The sequence below is a fragment of the Lissotriton vulgaris genome, chromosome 9 (genome assembly GCF_964263255.1).
Source record: "Lissotriton vulgaris chromosome 9, aLisVul1.2, whole genome shotgun sequence".
Classification (NCBI taxonomy): domain Eukaryota; kingdom Metazoa; phylum Chordata; class Amphibia; order Caudata; family Salamandridae; genus Lissotriton; species Lissotriton vulgaris.
In genome coordinates, this window is record NC_141697.1 from 729960214 (window position 1) to 729978203 (window position 17990).

The following is a 17990-nucleotide window of genomic DNA, read 5'->3' on the forward strand; positions in this document are numbered from 1 at the left end:
CCTCACGCCTGGAATTACACATCTGTGTACCCATGATGTGGACACAGTGGACAGTCCGCCTGTAAAAACCAAGTCTTACCAGCTGTCTGATAAAGTTAAGAACAGCGTCCAGGGTGAGGTGGCCAAAATGCTGGAGCTGGGGGTGATCGAACCTTCCAGCAGCCCTTGGGCTAGTCCGGTCGTGTTGGTGCCGAAAGCGGCCCCACTGGTCACCACACCAGAAATTCGGTTCTGTGTGGACTATCGGGGATTGAACTCTGTCACCAAGACAGACGCTAACCCAATCCCACGGGCAGATGAGCTGATTGACCGGCTGGGAGCCGCCCGGTACCTCAGCACCATTGACTTAACATCAGGGTACTGGCAGATTGCCATGGCCGATGGAGCAAAGGAGAAAACCGCGTTCTCCACCCCACTCCGGCCACTTTCCAGCGGTTGGTGAACCAGGTGCTGTCTGGCCTGGACTCCTTCTCAGCGGCGTACCTGGACGACATAGCTGTCTTCAGTAGCACCTGGGAGGACCATCTGCAGCATCTCCAGGATGTGCTACAGGCTCTTTCCTCGGCCTCACGGGATACTACCGCAGGTTTTTCAAGGGGTATGGTACCATCGTGGCCCCCTTGACTGAGTTGATGTCCAAGAAGCATCCACGAAAAGTGATCTGGATGGCCGCTTGCCAAGAGGCATTCGAGACACTGAAGCGCGCGATGTGCACCGCTCCTGTGCTTGCAACACCTGACTTCACGAAAGAGTTCATCGTGCAGACGGACGCCTCTGAGCACGGCATAGGCGCTGTGCTCTCGCAACTCAACAATGACGGCCAAGACCAACCTGTGGCCTTTATCTCTAGAAGGCTCCTCCCCAGGGAACGGCGATGGAGTACCATCGAGCTGAAGCCATCGTTGTGGTCTGGGCCTTGAAGAAGTTGAGGCCATACCTTTTAAGCTCTCACTTCCTGATTCAAAACGACCACCAACTCCTTCGCTAGCTCATGCAGATGAGAGGCGAAAATCCCAAGTTGCCAAGGTAGTCCATTTCCCTACAGGGGATGGACTTTAGGGTGGAACATCGGCCCGGAGTTGACCACGCCAATGCGGACGGTCTCTCCCGGTTTTTTCCGCCTTAGTGACGAGAACTCCCTAGAGGTCTGGTAGCTCTCCCCTCTTTCGGCTGGGGGGGACGCAATGTTAGACCTGTCAGCCCTAGGGTGGACTTTCCCTATTTTTTTCGCCCTTGCCTCATTTTTCCCACCTTCTTTTTTGTTGGCATTGCTAATCAATGCTAAGGTGCAGGTGCTCTCTACTTCAAACATGGCTGCCACTGGCCCCTGCTTCTGCAGCGTGGTCTTTTTGTGTAGCACCCTAGTCGCCAGGAGCTGGCTGGAACCCGTAAAACATTGTTGCCATTCCAGCCTGCCTTGCCTGCCCATAGGAGTGGGGAAGCTCCTGGACCCTTCTAGAATAGGGGCAGAGTTTTTTTTGCCACCTTAGAGGGTGGTCACCTGACCTGGGCATATAAAAAGGAAAGGAGGGAAAGTTTTCAGTCAGTTTTGGCATCACTGACCTGGGGGACCCTATTAGCCCACTGATCTGGACCGGCGGAGGGGAACCCAGGGACAACCTGCAGTGACCTGCTGAGAAATCCTGTCAGCAGCCCTCAACTCAACCCTCCCCCCTTCAAGGAACCAAGTATCTACTTCAGAAGGGCGCAGGAACCACCAAGCACCAAGAAGACATTCTAACTACCACAGGACTGCTGGAGGATCAACCAGGTATTGGCGCTGTGTCACCCCCGCGCCCCCTGACTCCACCTGGGCCCCCTTTGCTGATCTGCCACTGTCGTGTGGCCAGTCCTGCCTTGACTGAACTGAGCTGGGCGGCTCCTCAGCGCTGCTAAGGTGTCTGCCCTACCTACCCAGCGCTCTCCCACTGTGCGCTGAGAAGCGCTGTCCTTTTCCCCCGAGCGCTGTGACCGCCTGCTGAAGCACTACTGCCATAGAGTGCAGTGACCGCCTGCTGAAACGCTACTGCCATAGTAGGAACAAAACTGGGTCTTGGCTCCTCAACAGTAAGGCTAAGCCTAATTGAACTCAAAAAACAACACTAGTGCCAGTACTGGATAAAGTTTTTAAGGGGATTATAACCTCACAGAAAGCTGCTATGAATGAAACATGGCCGTCTCATATAACTTTTTGTTACTGATTTATTATAATCATTTTTTTCTTTTTTTCGTCAGAAAGCTTTATCATTTTTTCAAAGACATTTCTGTGCATGTGCAAATATAAATAAACAGAATATGAAAATATATACAACAAATACAAAAAACAAATGAAGGACAACTCCTTATTACATTGACAACACACCCATACTAAACCTTTCTCACTACAGTCGCTCTATTCACATTCACACTATATAACAAAAACCAAAATGATTTTTAAATTATACCACTGAGGTATAGGTCAGTGTCAACGCAAATTGTTTGAAATACAAACTATTTGCAAAATCAAATGAATTTCAGGTTTGCAAAAACATTCTACAAAATTAGACACAATGTAATCAGTTTGAATCCAGTCTTTACAGTGCATTCATGTTGTTGACACTTGACCCTAAAGATCGATGCGTTTCGAACACCCTGATTAGCGGGGTTCTCCTCAGGATCAATACAATTTCTTTAGCCTCCTAGATAGGGACACTTTCGTAATCTGTTTAAAAGGGTTCATGTGTGGACACTCGCAAGCTCAGAAGAATGCTTGGAGTGTCCGTTGTAGAGTCTAGGAATACAGCACCGGGAGGCGCTTCACAACTCGCATATGTCAATTGGTAGAGTCGTTCGGGTTGTTTGGGTTGCCGTGAAGTCAGGATACCTTTTTTAGCTTGATTGTGACCGCGCAAACACACGGTGTCTCCGGTCTGTCCTTCCGCACTGATCAGAGCTCTGTGACCCCTGAGGCGTTTTCCTCATCCCGTGCCAGTGCGAATGCCCCGGAGGAGCCCGAAAGCTCCCACCTGCCAGCGAAGGCCCCCGGAGTGCCTGCAATTGATTGAGCGGCTGTGCGAGGCCTTTCAGAGGGCTTACTCCTCCCCGAGGTCGGAGGAGTCCATCGCAGGGGCCCGGGAAGGGTTGAGGCCAGAGGTAACCCCCGGGGAGGAGGCCCTGAGTTCGTCCTTCCCCTGGGGAAAACTGTTGTTGTGCCCCGTTGGCCCTAAACGGCCTATTACAGTACCAGAACTGGGCCAGAGCCCTGCTAGACACCGTTGGGGCCTGAGCTTGCTGAGAATATCTCCTGTTAGGGGGAACTGGTTGCTTCCACTCACCCTAGGCTGGCCCAGAGGTTATGTATATGGGCTTGAGGAATTGTTTACTGTTGCCTGGTGCAGTGTTTGACCTACCTAAGGGAGAGGTTATTTTCGGCTGAGAGGAACTATTTATTCTTACGTGATGAAATGCACATTCTTACTACCTGAAATATCTATGCTTGCCTGTTGAGATGTTTTACTCTTAACTAAAGAGATGGTTATAGTTTCCAGAATGAGATGTTGCCTGATTTCCCATGGTTTTATTCCTGCCTAATGAAATGTTAATGCCTGCTAGTGTGATTAGTGAAACGTTTATCCTGACTTACTGATCAGGGGATTTAAATGCCCTAGTTAGTTCCTAAGTTGCTCCTTGAATGAAATGTTTATGGAGACCTGCTGTAGTGATTAAGGCATCACCTCCTTTACCCTTGCAAGTAGATGGTTATAGACACATACTGCATTGTTGATTGAAGTGTTCCCTCTGCTCCCTTAATGAAATGCACTAATGAGTTCTTGATACCTTGAATATTGATTGCCTTGATTCTAATCCTATATAAAAGCTTATTGATTTGAATCAAACTTACTGTTGTGGTCTCAGTCATTGTGTGCGCTTACTAGCTCAGTGGATGTGTGTGCTGTGTGGTCGCTTTAAATATGACCTTTCGGGTGCCTACCTGCTCGTGCCAGGCTACCCCCGGGGAACTGGTCACCCCAGTTCCTACAGCGGCCCAAACAAAAACCTAATATGTCCACTCTACTACCTTTAAAGGCCACTGTCAAAATATCTGGAGGAAGTAAAATTCTACCAACACTTATCACATTTTTCCTAAGAAATTATGGTGATGCGAGCACCTGTATCAAATAAGTGTTTGATGCCATGCCCATCAATGATGACATCTACATCCAGGTCTGCACAGTGTATGCCATCATCAAAATGAACATTCCTCGCAACCAAAACTAGTTGTTCACAGAATTCACAACTTTCCAATGCACGAACATCACTCTCTTCACTAAGAACACAACAAACACTGTTGTTCTTACCACCTCTGCAAATTCTGGAGAAATGGCCCATTTTCCCACACTTCTTACATTGTTCACCCAGTGCAGGTCCAAACCTAAAAGATGACACATGGGATGAGGAGCCACATCTGAAACAATATCCAGTGACATTTTGTGTATAGATGTTATATTTGAATGATGTTTTGGGTTTATTGTAACAAGAAACTCCCCTAGAAATAGGTTTACTGACCACAGCTCCCGAAATGGAAGTTTTGGCTAAGGATTCCTTTAAAAGTTTTGCTTCCCTGGATGAACCTTCAATGCTCTTAGCTATCTCTAGTGCTTCGTCTAACAAAGGATTTTTATTCGCTAATAGACGTCCTTGAATTTTTGTTTTTAACAACACCTTGCTACCAATTGATCCTGGATCAATTCTGCTGTAAAAGTGTCAAATTCACTCTTGGCTGCTAACATTTTAAATGCAGTAATTGGGTTGTTGAGTCCTAGTGAAAAAATAAATCTGTGAACTACCATAGTTTTTGTCTTTGAAAAATACTTATTGAGTTGTGTAGGAAGGTACCTCCTGACTATGGTTGCCCCCAACTTTTTGCCCTGTGTTTTAGCTGGTTTTTGACATAGTCGACCTGGGACCCTGCCAATCAGGACCCAAGGCCTACTGCTCTCTGTAAAATGGATTCCATGTACCTTAGGTACATTTCCAATTGGTACTGGGCCACCTTATCAGACCCTGTAACTCAGGGCATAGGTGTACCCAGGGCCTACCAGGGGCTGAAGCATGTATTATGCCACCCCTGGCTGGCCTCCTAAATTTGACACAACTGGCTGCATGACAGCTGGGGCAAAGTCGTGTAATCACCCTTTGCTGTAGATATAGTATACCTATATCTAACCCTAAAAATGGACACACAGATTCCTATCAGTCACTCCTATGGCAGGCCTTGACAATCCTGAAGGCAGAGTGCTTGGAATCGTGTGAGATGGTGCTCTGGCATGAGCTGAGCCTGTCTGCAGCTTGCGGAACCAAGTCCTAATAGCTGTTCAATGATAATGCATACCATATACTCTTAAGTGCATTATAATCCTCGCGGTTAAATGCTATCTTTGGTATTGCTTTATCAAAACATGTCGAGTAAGGTGTCATACGAATTGGAATACTAACCCCTCGCCAATTCTGGCGACGGGGTTAGCATTCCACCCTTCTAGAGGGACACGACATGTATGTAACTGTAAACCCCGGTTAAAGTTAAACGAAGCCTCAGCTTCACAAAATGGATGCTGCCACCACAGACACGAGTCTGACCCCCTGCAGCTGGGAGTCCTTCCAGCGAGGGGAGCCTGGACAAAGGGTTTCCTTTCAAGGGCGGTGCTAGCACCGTCCCAGACAGGGTTTTGTGTATCCTGGGTAGGCAGGGCTTTACAGGAAGGTGACTGCTGAGTGGCACCCCGGTGCTCACTACGCATAGGCCAGTCAGAACCAGTTCCAGGGGCACACCAGCCCCTGGCCTGGGGGAAGTCCGGCATGGGAGAGGGGTGTAACCACCCCCCTCCTAGTCCCACCCATAGGCAGGACCTAGTCACCGGGTCAGTCCCTTTTCTTAGTATAAAGATAGGAGCGGGCCCCCTGTTCAAATTAGATCATCTTTGGAATCAAGACACGACTTTCTGCGAAAGGACATCAAGATTTCTTCTTCAAGATTCTCCCTTGTGGCTAAGGAGTAGTCACCCTGCATCCGCAGGCACCATCTTAAGAACACTGCGGTCTGCTGCAAGTCCTTCCTCAGGAATTCGACGACCCAGCACGACGAGACCCGGCTTCCCTGGCACCTCTGACCTCTACTCACCTCTACAGCCAAGCTGAGAACCGTGAGTGCGACGAGACCTCGAGGGACCGACGATCGCCAAGACTGCACGACTTCTTCACAACAAGCCCGCCGAGTGTCCCTCTGGTGAGTGCTTTGGGGTCCGAGAAGCCCAACCCTGAGCAGCTCCAGCACCGAAGTTCAGCCTCCCAGCATCTCCACGATCGGCGTGGGGCCCTTCTGCTTTTTGCTGCTCACCGCGTTGTTTGGCTACTAGCCCGCTGGCTTGCGGCCTTCTTAACGACGCCCGACGACATCACTGCTGCTGGTCTGGTTGCTCCAGACTGGCCCTTGCTTCCTTCCACAAGAGAAGCACCCCGGACCCTCCTGGTCCACTCCAGACGCCATTTTGAGTCCACCGCATGGGCTTGAATTTTCCAAGGCTTTGTTGCCCAATCCTGGGTCCAGCGACGCCGACAGCTTCATCCATCGTGAGACAGCTCGCTCCTCCATCCTGGTCGCCGACAACGCCTCCTGGTCCGTGAGATCTGCAGAGCACAGCGTCACCCACTCACCTAGTCGAGGTGACTACCATCCGGTGCCCTCCTGGTGCCACCTGACTACTGGCTAGTAGTCACAAACTTGGTCCCCTCTGCTTTCAGGTGTCATCACTCTTCAAGTTCCAGGCTTGGATCACTTCGAACTCTCTTCGCTGGTCGCCTGCCAGCATCTTTCTTCCAGGCTCCTGGTCCGTCTACGAGGATTCCCGACGTCTTTTGAGACATATGCAGCTGCAGCCCCTGAGCTAGGTAACTTCGGCATTTCGGTGCCCCAGCATAGCCTCACTATCCAAGGGTCAGAATCCACTTTCGTTTTCCTCCTACCAGGTCGGGTTCGCCCGAGAACACTAACTTTGTCTTTACTAGCTACCATAGACTTTGTCCCGCATCACGCGTGAGAGTGCACACTCCGCACCCGAGTCCCCTGGGTCTCCTAGAAGTAATCTAACGATTCTATAGTCAAGTCCTAGCGATTCCAAAGCCTATTAGTACTGTACTTAACTGCTAGTAATTTCGCATTCCACTTTCAGAGTATATGGTTTTCCGTGCCCCTCGGGCATTTGTATATACTGTGCTAACTTAAGTATTTTCGTAAGAGTTTTGTTTTGTGCTTAGTACCCTGTCCTCATAAAGAGTACAGGGCTGTTGTGATTTTAATAAATACACTGTTTATTTTCATAACACTTGTGTGGTGTCCTTTCACTGGGTGTTCAAGGGGTATATGTGTGGTATAACAGCTGGCTTAACACGCCCTATCGAGTCTTTAGCCTTAGACTGCTCGTATCCATGCTACTAGGATAGCTGGTCTATAAGGTTGACTTACAACCAACCATCAATAAGGGTTGCTGGACTGATACATAGTGTTCACTAGAATAGTGAGCACTGCATATCAGGCCACCTTCTCACAAGTTGTGCCACTGCTTTATCAAACTCATCTAAGTCTTTGTCTTCGGCCGAAACCTGTTCAGGTAAGTGATGGAAAGCATTTTGTCCTTCAACCCCTAGATAGTAATACATTAAACTCTTCCTTCTTTCAGCTCTGAATTTTTGAGCATCAATTGCGCCAAGATAAGCTTTAAAAGAATGTAGCCACCAATTCCATTCTAGGGGTGGCTCACAGTGATCTTATAGAAAAGGTGGAGGTGGTTGCACACTTTGCATAGTGACGATAATATAAAACAAAGAATAGAATGAATGCAAGTCTACTCATCAGTACTACTAATAGCTGTGCACATCAGCAGGAAATGCGATGAGCACTTACTTTACTGAATACAGCCAGTGGTGACTGTGCATATCTGCAAACAATGGATACTAGAGTATAGGAAAAAGCAGAGGAAGTTTGCTTTTAAACAACTGGGCGCATCAGTGGTGAACACGATGTACACTTGTAAAGTAAAATGATGAGCAATTATTGCATATGCCAAGGATAGCTGTGTGCAACAGCAGAAGACCGGATGTGCACAAATAAAAATCAGAGACGGTTTGCTTTTAAACAGATGTGTGCATCCGGAAATAATGCGAAGGGCACTTCAGTGCAGCAGCCCAATCCAGAATGGCTTTTATTAAATATGCCAAAGATAGATAGCTGTGTGCATCAGCGTAAACCAAAATGTGCACACATGAATGACTGAAAACAAACTCTTGAGTAGTCGTGCGCATCAGCGAAGATTGCGCTCCGCACTTCAGTGCCATGTCCCAATCCAAAATGGCGATGAATGCTTACCTTCAGAAAGCTTCAGAACAGCAAGACAATAGCAGTGATGCGCAGAACAGGACGTGAAAGACATGCCGCGTGAAGAACGACCTCCGCGCAGAAACATGATTGTCTGGGTGTGCAAGTCAGGCAAGCGCGAAACAATACATCCGGCTGCCCTCATGTAGTGCCTCAGCAGATACGCGCAAGCGAAACAAAACCAGCCAAGTGGACCAAATCTGACCTGAATTGGCTAGAAACAAGAAAACTCAGACAGCGCGGAGCCTCCTCCGTCCCTCCGCTCTTGAGGCGAATGTCCAAGGAGAAAATAGTGATGAGTCTTCACTGGTTGTGCTGATCCCTGTTGCTGTTTTAAATGCGCTTGCAGAATTCGACAACACACATCAGGGTGGATCTTGGATCCAGCTTGTCGCTATAATCTTGAGGTGACCACTGATGTCAAGGTGGTGTTGAAGTTGTTTATTCTTCGTGGAAAGGATCCTGCCTTTCTCAACAGGGGCCAAATGACAACTGCTCTGTCTGGAATACCATGGTGACGACCAGACATAGCTGCATTCTATATTACATGTCACCACACATTCTAAACCATACTTTTGATTTTGCATCCCTTTTCTTCTTTCACATAATGCTGCTTTACTCCCGCTCACTCTGCTCTCTTTGTATATGGATGGGCCTTATGCAAAGGAGGAACAGGCCATTGCAGTGTAATGACGAGCTGAGTACGCTTGTTGAAAAATATCACGACTGCAAAAATGTAGGACCAAAAGTATATATCACAGTGATTTGCCAGCAATTTGTTATGCTGTAATGTAAAACATGCACCACAGGAAATATATCACCATCTAAACTTTATAGCAAAGTATAAGTTTGGCTGAAGTCATGCTTTGATTTAAAGCATTTTCTGCAAACCTAAGAATCTTAACGTTCTCCACTCGTTGTCAGCATAATTATTTGTTGGGATGGGAATGTTCCCTGCTTGTTTCTGGACTTTTTGCTTGACCATGACATGACTAATCTATCGCCTAAGCTGGTCCTTGAGAATGAGAAGGCGGTCCAGAACTTGTTATGTGATCTGAAGGGTAACGCCAAGCTTTCTCTCATAGTGGTCATTGAACTACTTACCGTACCCTGGGTCAATCAGATAAAGTGGTGGTGGCAGGGTACTGTGTATTGGGAATCAGTAGTATGACCAGACCTTTTTCTTTGTGTCAAGGGGAGGCAAGCCTGCTGACTCCTCCGAGGTAAAGTTCCACTGTTAAGTGAAACCCAGATCTTTGCACCACTGTTCCGTGTGCTTCTTGAGTGGTTGTATGTGGAGTGGGTGTGCAGTACACCTATATGGTAGTGATAGTGGAAGTGAACTGCATGTATTCCTGTGACTGGAGTGTGGAAATCCTGAAACTCAAGTGAGGAGAATAAAGAAAGGGCAAGATTTAGAAATTAAACGAGGAACTACTTGTTAGCAAAGGACCATGGATCTTTTCTTTCTGAGCAAAGCCATTGGTAGATGGTAGGGGTGAAGAGTAAAAGTGCAGTTTCTGTACAATATGAAGAGGTTTTCTAGGGAGGCCCTTCCATTTTGTCTGTCCCTGATTACGTCTTCAAGAAGGCTGATAAAAGCTAGGTGCAGAGATTTCATCTACAATATGCCATTGTTTTAGACAATCCTGCTTGGAGCCAGTTCCATTGCTACCTGCTGTGGGAGCTATCACCTTGTGCAAAAACGGTGTCTAAGGAACAGCTCAAAAATGAAATTTTATAAGAAAACCACCACAATCCGGTTTTGAAGCCTTACACAACAGATCCACATCTGCCTGCCTGCAAATGGATATCAAATTGGAATCCAAACCATTCCAATTTATGACCAAGAAAGTGGGTGCTCTCAAGAATAATTGAAGGATTACTGTGTGACAAGGGCAGGTGCATGCCTTACAACCAGTCCCCTAGGGGGTCAGACGATATCACCTGTAGTCTGCACTATCTTGAGCCGAGCTGCGCCCCTCAGCTAGAACAAACTTCGAACAGGTACAGCGAAATAGCAGGTACGGCAGCACTTAGCCTGCAATTGGAACGAGGGACTAAAAGTACTCAAAGGAATCTGCTATGAGGCCTTGCTACTTTTTGACCATGTCGGTGTTTGCTGCGAGAACTATTTTACTGACTAGATCATCTATCCAGTGCGGTAAGTAGTATTGATCTTTATCTATGCCTAATCAATGCCAATGGCCATTTAATCCTGGGAAGCTGTAGACTTTAGAGATCTCCTAGTACAGGGAGAGGGTGCAGAGAATTTGTTGTATTGAAGAACATAACCAATTACCACTATGTAACTTAGATTCTCATGGAATTGTGTAGTATTTTTTTTGCAGTGAGATTACAATACTTACTTTTATAAAAACATAAAGATTGCCCTGAACAATACCTTGTTGTCTATTGGTTGACTGTTGAGTTCTTCTCCCCCGACACTACAACCCAGAGAAGCCTATGACTGCTCACCCTCACTTACTTGATAGTCAAGTTTGCAGAGCCACAGATTAGTGGGACCCAGGTCTGCAGTGGCAAATGACCTTAACAATATGTTTGTGGTCCAGTGTCTGACACTTGTTTTTCAAGAATGTATGTCCGGCTTGTGATAAATGCCTACCAGCTACCTAATCTTCTGTATAGCAACACATGCAGTTCTGGCAAGTGAAAGACCATCCTAGGGGGAAAAAAGAATCTGTACGATTGTAACTGCTATTAATATAAAATGAACATGCTAGGGCAGAACAGTCTGCAGGGAAACAAACACATATGACTTGTAGAAAGACATCATAATGTGCATGGTTGCCTACAGACAAATAGAAACATATAAGGTATTCCTCTTTCAGGAGAGACCTGGGAATACTTGTGGGCTCCCCTAAAAAGAGCCACCAATGTATGATGCTTGGGCTGAAATCCTGTTCATATTTCTTCTAGATTGTAATAGTTTTACCTCCTTATGGTCAAGGTAGGAAATAACCAGGAAGAGATACCAACTCCATAGGATGACTGTACCCTTTTTGCATGTATGTTTACTTCCAGGCCCAGTCTGAGGGTCATATGGGGCACCAGAGATCCCCTTCAGTTCCTTATAGCATCTGTAACGTTGCTGGCATCCTTGTGGCCTATTGGGGGAGAAACTGCCAAGTAAGGATTTTAAAATGATCCTGCTCGGTGCTTGGCAGAACTGCTAGGGAGATCCCAGTCTCGGATGTCCCACATCGCTTAACTTGTCTCAAATAAGAGAAAAAACGCAAGACTCGCAAAGTGGCGCTTGGAGGGTCTACATCAGTCAGATTGCCATATCTGGGTCTTAAATAGTTGAAGGGTTCTGTAATCCCCATGGGCATGCCCGAGAGAGGCCCATGGGCAGCTAATGTTAGCATGTCTGCTAAACTAATCTAGTGCTCTGTTCATATAAGTTTTAGGTTAATATTAAAATGGGCTCATAGAATCACAATGTGCTGCTCAAACACAGTAAATAAACGTAGCATTAAACTTGTCATTGCTTAGTTTTAGAAATCAAGATTAGTTAAAATAAATGTTCTTATAAATATGAGTGCTTAACATACTGAACCTTTCTTTTTTAGTGTAGAAACTGTGACTACCAGCAAGAAGCCGACAACAGTTGCATATATGTCAACAAGATCACGCATGAAGTAGAGTAAGTAAAAGCTGTCACTACATTCACACATACTTTTAAGGGTACAGTAGCTTTGAGCTTTTGTGAGTTTTTTAGGTCTCGCCTGAGCCAGCGCATGCGCTCATCTGGCGTGACATTTAGTGAGTGGGCTTTAGAAATCCGACCACATGTGTTTGCTTGTAGCCTAAAGCTTGCGGGTACGCTCGCTGGCATGCGCACAGCCGCCATTTGGCTTTCCTCGCAGCACTGCATCACTCTGGACACCCCCGCATCACTCCGGACACCCCCGCATCACTCCGGACACCCCCGCATTACTCCGGACACCCCCGCATCACTCCAGACACCCCCGCATCACTCCGGACACCCCCGCATCACTCGGGAACACCGCTGTATCACTCGGGAACACCGCTGTATCACTCGGGAACACCGCTGTATCACTCGGGAACACCGCTGTATCACTCGGGAACACCGCTGTATCACTCGGGAACACCGCTGTATCACTCGGGAACACCTCTGTATCACTCGGTACGACCACAGCATCACTCGGGAACACCGCTGTATCACTCGGGAACACCGCTGTATCACTCGGGAACACCGCTGTATCACTCGGGAACACCGCTGTATCACTCGGGAACACCGCTGTATCACTCGGTACGACCACAGCATCACTCGGGAACACCGCTGTATCACTCGGGAACACCGCTGTATCACTCGGGAACACCGCTGTATCACTCGGGAACACCGCTGTATCACTCGGGAACACCGCTGTATCACTCGGGAACACCTCTGTATCACTCGGTACGACCACAGCATCACTCGGGAACACCGCTGTATCACTCGGGAACACCTCTGTATCACTCGGTACGACCACAGCATCACTCGGGAACACCGCTGTATCATTCGGGAACACCGCTGTATCACTCGGGAACACCGCTGTATCACTCGGGAACACCGCTGTATCACTCGGGAACACCGCTGTATCACTCGGGAACACCGCTGTATCACTCGGGAACACCGCTGTATCACTCGGGAACACCGCTGTATCACTCGGGAACACCGCTGTATCACTCGGGAACACCGCTGTATCACTCGGGAACACCTCTGTATCACTCGGTACGACCACAGCATCACTCGGGAACACCGCTGTATCACTCGGGAACACCGCTGTATCACTCGGGAACACCGCTGTATCACTCGGGAACACCGCTGTATCACTCGGGAACACCGCTGTATCACTCGGGAACACCGCTGTATCACTCGGTACGACCACAGCATCACTCGGGAACACCGCTGTATCACTCGGGAACACCGCTGTATCACTCGGGAACACCGCTGTATCACTCGGGAACACCGCTGTATCACTCGGGAACACCGCTGTATCACTCGGGAACACCTCTGTATCACTCGGTACGACCACAGCATCACTCGGGAACACCGCTGTATCACTCGGGAACACCGCTGTATCACTCGGGAACACCGCTGTATCACTCGGGAACACCGCTGTATCACTCGGGAACACCGCTGTATCACTCGGGAACACCGCTGTATCACTCGGGAACACCTCTCTATCACTCGGGAACACCGCTGTATCACTCGGTACGACCACAGCATCACTCGGGAACACCGCTGTATCACTCGGGAACACCGCTGTATCACTCAGGAACACCGCTGTATCACTCGGGAACACCGCTGTATCACTCGGGAACACCGCTGTATCACTCGGTACGACCACAGCATCACTCGGGAACACCGCTGTATCACTCGGGAACACCGCTGTATCACTCGGGAACACCGCTGTATCACTCGGGAACACCGCTGTATCACTCGGGAACACCGCTGTATCACTCGGGAACACCTCTGTATCACTCGGTACGACCACAGCATCACTCGGGAACACCGCTGTATCATTCGGGAACACCGCTGTATCACTCGGGAACACCGCTGTATCACTCGGGAACACCGCTGTATCACTCGGGAACACCGCTGTATCACTCGGGAACACCGCTGTATCACTCGGGAACACCTCTCTATCACTCGGGAACACCGCTGTATCACTCGGTACGACCACAGCATCACTCGGGAACACCGCTGTATCACTCGGGAACACCACTGTATCACTCGGGAACACCGCTGTATCACTCGGGAACACCGCTGTATCACTCGGGAACACCGCTGTATCACTCGGGAACACCGCTGTATCACTCGGGAACACCGCTGTATCACTCGGGAACACCGCTGTATCACTCGGGAACACCGCTGTATCACTCGGGAACACCGCTGTATCACTCGGGAACACCGCTGTATCACTCAGGAACACCGCTGAGCCACCATAGCATAACTCCGGGCCAGCACAGCATCACTCAGTGCTTCTTAAACTTTTTAATTACGACTTCTCACCATGCTGCACAGCAGCCACACTTCTCTACTGCACAGCTTAGAAACATTAGCAAAGTCAATAGCTCTATCTAAACACTTATAAGCCCCCCCCCCACGCCGCCCCAATGCATAGCCGATATGTCTCGCTTGTGGGACATTATTAGTGTTTAGTTATCCAGTACAATATCCTTGATTAAAAAACATAAAGTGTTGCATGGCTAAACACTTATAAGGTCCCAAAAGCGAGACCTATTGGCCATGCCAATGCTTGTTACATTTGGTTGCAGACAGTTTTATTTATTTTTCAGATGCCTTGTCGTAGGCTTTGGGTTCTCCCTCTCGAACCACAAGTTTCTGTGAACCATTAGCCTTTGCCAGGATGGCATGCTATCATGTCGTGGATCATTCCATTCCATTTTGGCGATGTTCACAATTAACAAATGATATTTTATAAAAGTGGAATGGTCACAGTGTAAGCCTGAGTCATCATAGCACCTCCTGCTTGCAGTCAATGAAGTCGGCGAGTCAACGGTCTGCCTGCGGCAATGCCCAGCTTAGATGGGTAGATTTCCCTTGTCTGCTTCTCATTCTAACAGCTCAGATGGCAAACTGTTTCTGGGAGAATCCCCTCCTTTAAGATGGATGCCATATCAATGTCATAACGCAGCTGCAATTTTATATGAGGGGGTATCCCAAGTCTGCTGTCTCACTATAAGCTGACCTATCAAATTAGAGTTGGTGTATGCTTTTTCACCAGGGCACCTGGTTATGGGCATCATATACAAACCTGCCTTCTCTGCCACAGCCCACACTATTTAACCCTCTCCCATTCTAATGTAGAGAGGCCAGGCTAAAGAACTGGCACTACAGGAGAGGGGCAGCCCTTGAGTGGCTGATCTCAGTGATACTTGGGTATCTGCTTTCTCCCAGCACCTTGCATTGCCTCTGTAACTTGCGCTAACCATGTGCTCCTCTCTGCATGACTTTCACATTACATCCTTCTCTCTGGAAATCTTATTCCTTGCCTCGTTCAATTTTGTTAAAATGTGTAGTTTTAATTTTCGGAAGATTTGTTTGCTAAACGTATCCAGTTATTTTAGTTATCTGAATTCAATAAGGATAAAAGATTCTCTAGCTATAAGATCCTCGGGACTAGAAAATGTAGTGTCCGTGGGATCCCATTCCCAGGGACATTGCTGTTGCCTGGCGAGGAGAGCATTCCCTTCTCGCATTCTCCCAGGCATGGAACATGGAACACATCTTTGCTGCCGTCCAGTGGGAGAACAAATAATGCTGCTGCTGCCCAGGATGGAGCAAAGGAATAGAGCTGGCTGGGGAACTGGCAGGGGCCTTTGTGCCAACCTTAGCCATTTTGGGCCTGCAGCCTGTCTCTGGATCACATGACTGGGTATAACTTTGGTATTCCTCATAAACAGCCACACACAATAGAGAGCTTAGGTGTGCCTGGATGGGCCATCCCTGGCAGGATGGGAGGGCAGAGCTGGGCCCATCCCTCCTTATACTTGAATAGGTTGTGTCCTGCCTTCACACAAAGGGCTGTCTACCCCCTGTAGTTAGTCTGGAGCCAGGGCAGGTAAGGCAGAAACACCTTGCACTTCAGAGAAACCTCTAGATGCTTCTCCCATTTCAAAGGAGGTACCTGGAATAAATATTTGACCTCAGACACCTTATTTTCAGTACACGTCTGGATCTTCTGAAACTCTGCCAGGAAGGAGGACTGCAGTGCTGCTGAAAGGAATGTGGCCCTGCTGTATTACTGCCAGAGTCTGAGGGATTTGTTGTGCACCTGAACCCAGGACTCCCAGAGTGACTCCAAGGGGTAGTCTGCTGGCCGCCAGTAAAGAGACGCCACAGGGGCATAACAGGCACACAACCACTTGAACCAGCACCCAGATCCAGCTGAAGCAGGCCTCTACCCCCAAGTGATGACCCTCAGATCCTGGAACCATGGTTTGGCCTCAGAGCTGAATTAACATTTATGGGCAAGCAGCCCCAATGGAGCCAAAAAATTGTCGCTGGCACAGCCTGCAAGGTTCAGTCTACCCGATTCTTCGGGCTGCAGCATAGACTCTTCTCGTAGAGTGCCACTGCGAAATTCCAGCCCACACGCTTGTGACGGCAAAATGATCTTTGCGCTTCAGCAGTGACCATCCGCCAGGCCTGCTCTTCATGCTAATTCATGCTATATCGACTACCATCTGCGATGCTCCTCTGATCCTCGCTTCCCCTCCACTGCAGACGAGACTCTTTATACTGGACTGTGAAGGTGCATTTTCAGAAAAACAGTGGAAAAGGCTAAACGTTTGGGGGAAGGCCACCCTACGTCTGACAGGTCAAACAGTGGGCCTATTAGTTTAGTTTATTTGAGATTTAATTGTTAATTTCACACACACAAGCTGCCACACCTACTCCTAAGGTGGAAGAATACAAATCTCTTCTGTGTAGTCTGCATACTAATGCAATGAGCGTTTAAGCTGCATAGACATGTCATTCTCGAATTTGAAACTTAAATCTCGTGATAAACAATATGTAATATTCCAAACCCAGCATTGGATGCAGAATAGTGCAACTCGTGTAATCTACAGCACAACCATCTCAAACAGTTGGTTCAGCTAAGTAATATTTTCCTTTTGTTGGCCTGTATTACTGGGGCTATTACACTGTCTGAAATTTAGAAAGCGGACACATTGAAATGGGCTTATTCCTTCTAATATTATAGCCTGATGAATTTTTGACCAATGCTTAAGGACAATTACAGACAGTCGCTTTTTTTTGTGTGGTTACATTTTTATACTGAAAATCAAATGCGAGAGAAGTTAACCTTTTTGTTAGTTTTTTCCCAAATATTTGTTGTTAATGGATTCAAGTGAAACATTACTTTCTTCAAAGCTAACAAATGTTAACAATACCCTCCTTCCAGTGTTTTTGAAGGAGGTGCCATATTATCAGATTCATGCTCCAAATGTAACTCTGTATGTGGCAATAGGAAAATGACATGGCACTTTTCTACTCTTGGGCCCTTCCTAATGATGTGGGAAAACTAATATAAATGTACTGAATCTTTTTGCTGTCCACCCCTAAATGTGGTAAATGTAGAGTATAATATTTTCTTCAATGGAAAGATGCTATGCTGGTGTTATATTGTTGTACATATTCAAATTGTTCTAGGGTTCATTACCTTCATCAGGTATTTTAATATGTGGATGCTGCTTTATTGCTTTGCAGTGAGTTGACACAAATCATCGCTGATGTCTCTCAAGATCCAACGTTGCCAAGGACAGAAGATCATCCATGCGCAAAGTAGGTAGCAGCATATACATTCACATCCAGTATAGCTTTAATTGTAAGTTCAACATGTCTTTTGAGTTTAAAGACCGAAAAATAGGAAAAAATATCAAATGTAAGCTTCTGAATAAAGTAGAGTGGCATGGATGGACTAATGATTTCAAAGGCCTCTATTACCATGCACTGTGACAAATCTCATAACGCCGCTTTTGATACCTTACAGGAGTGGGGAGAAAGAGCAACCCTGCTGAGTAC

General features: G+C 47.5%; 1 protein-coding gene across 2 annotated transcripts in view; it reads left to right on the forward strand.

Annotated features, from left to right (window-relative positions):
• POLR2I (RNA polymerase II subunit I) overlaps positions 1 to 17990 on the forward strand; it is a 158536-nt gene that overhangs the window by 59697 nt on the left and 80849 nt on the right. For both annotated transcript variants that reach the window (XM_086938471.1, XM_086938470.1), the window contains 2 exons: positions 12001 to 12074; positions 17676 to 17750. In XM_086938471.1, coding sequence (XP_086794597.1) covers positions 12001 to 12074; positions 17676 to 17750 — 149 coding nt within the window. The remainder of the gene's footprint in view (positions 1 to 12000; positions 12075 to 17675; positions 17751 to 17990) is intronic.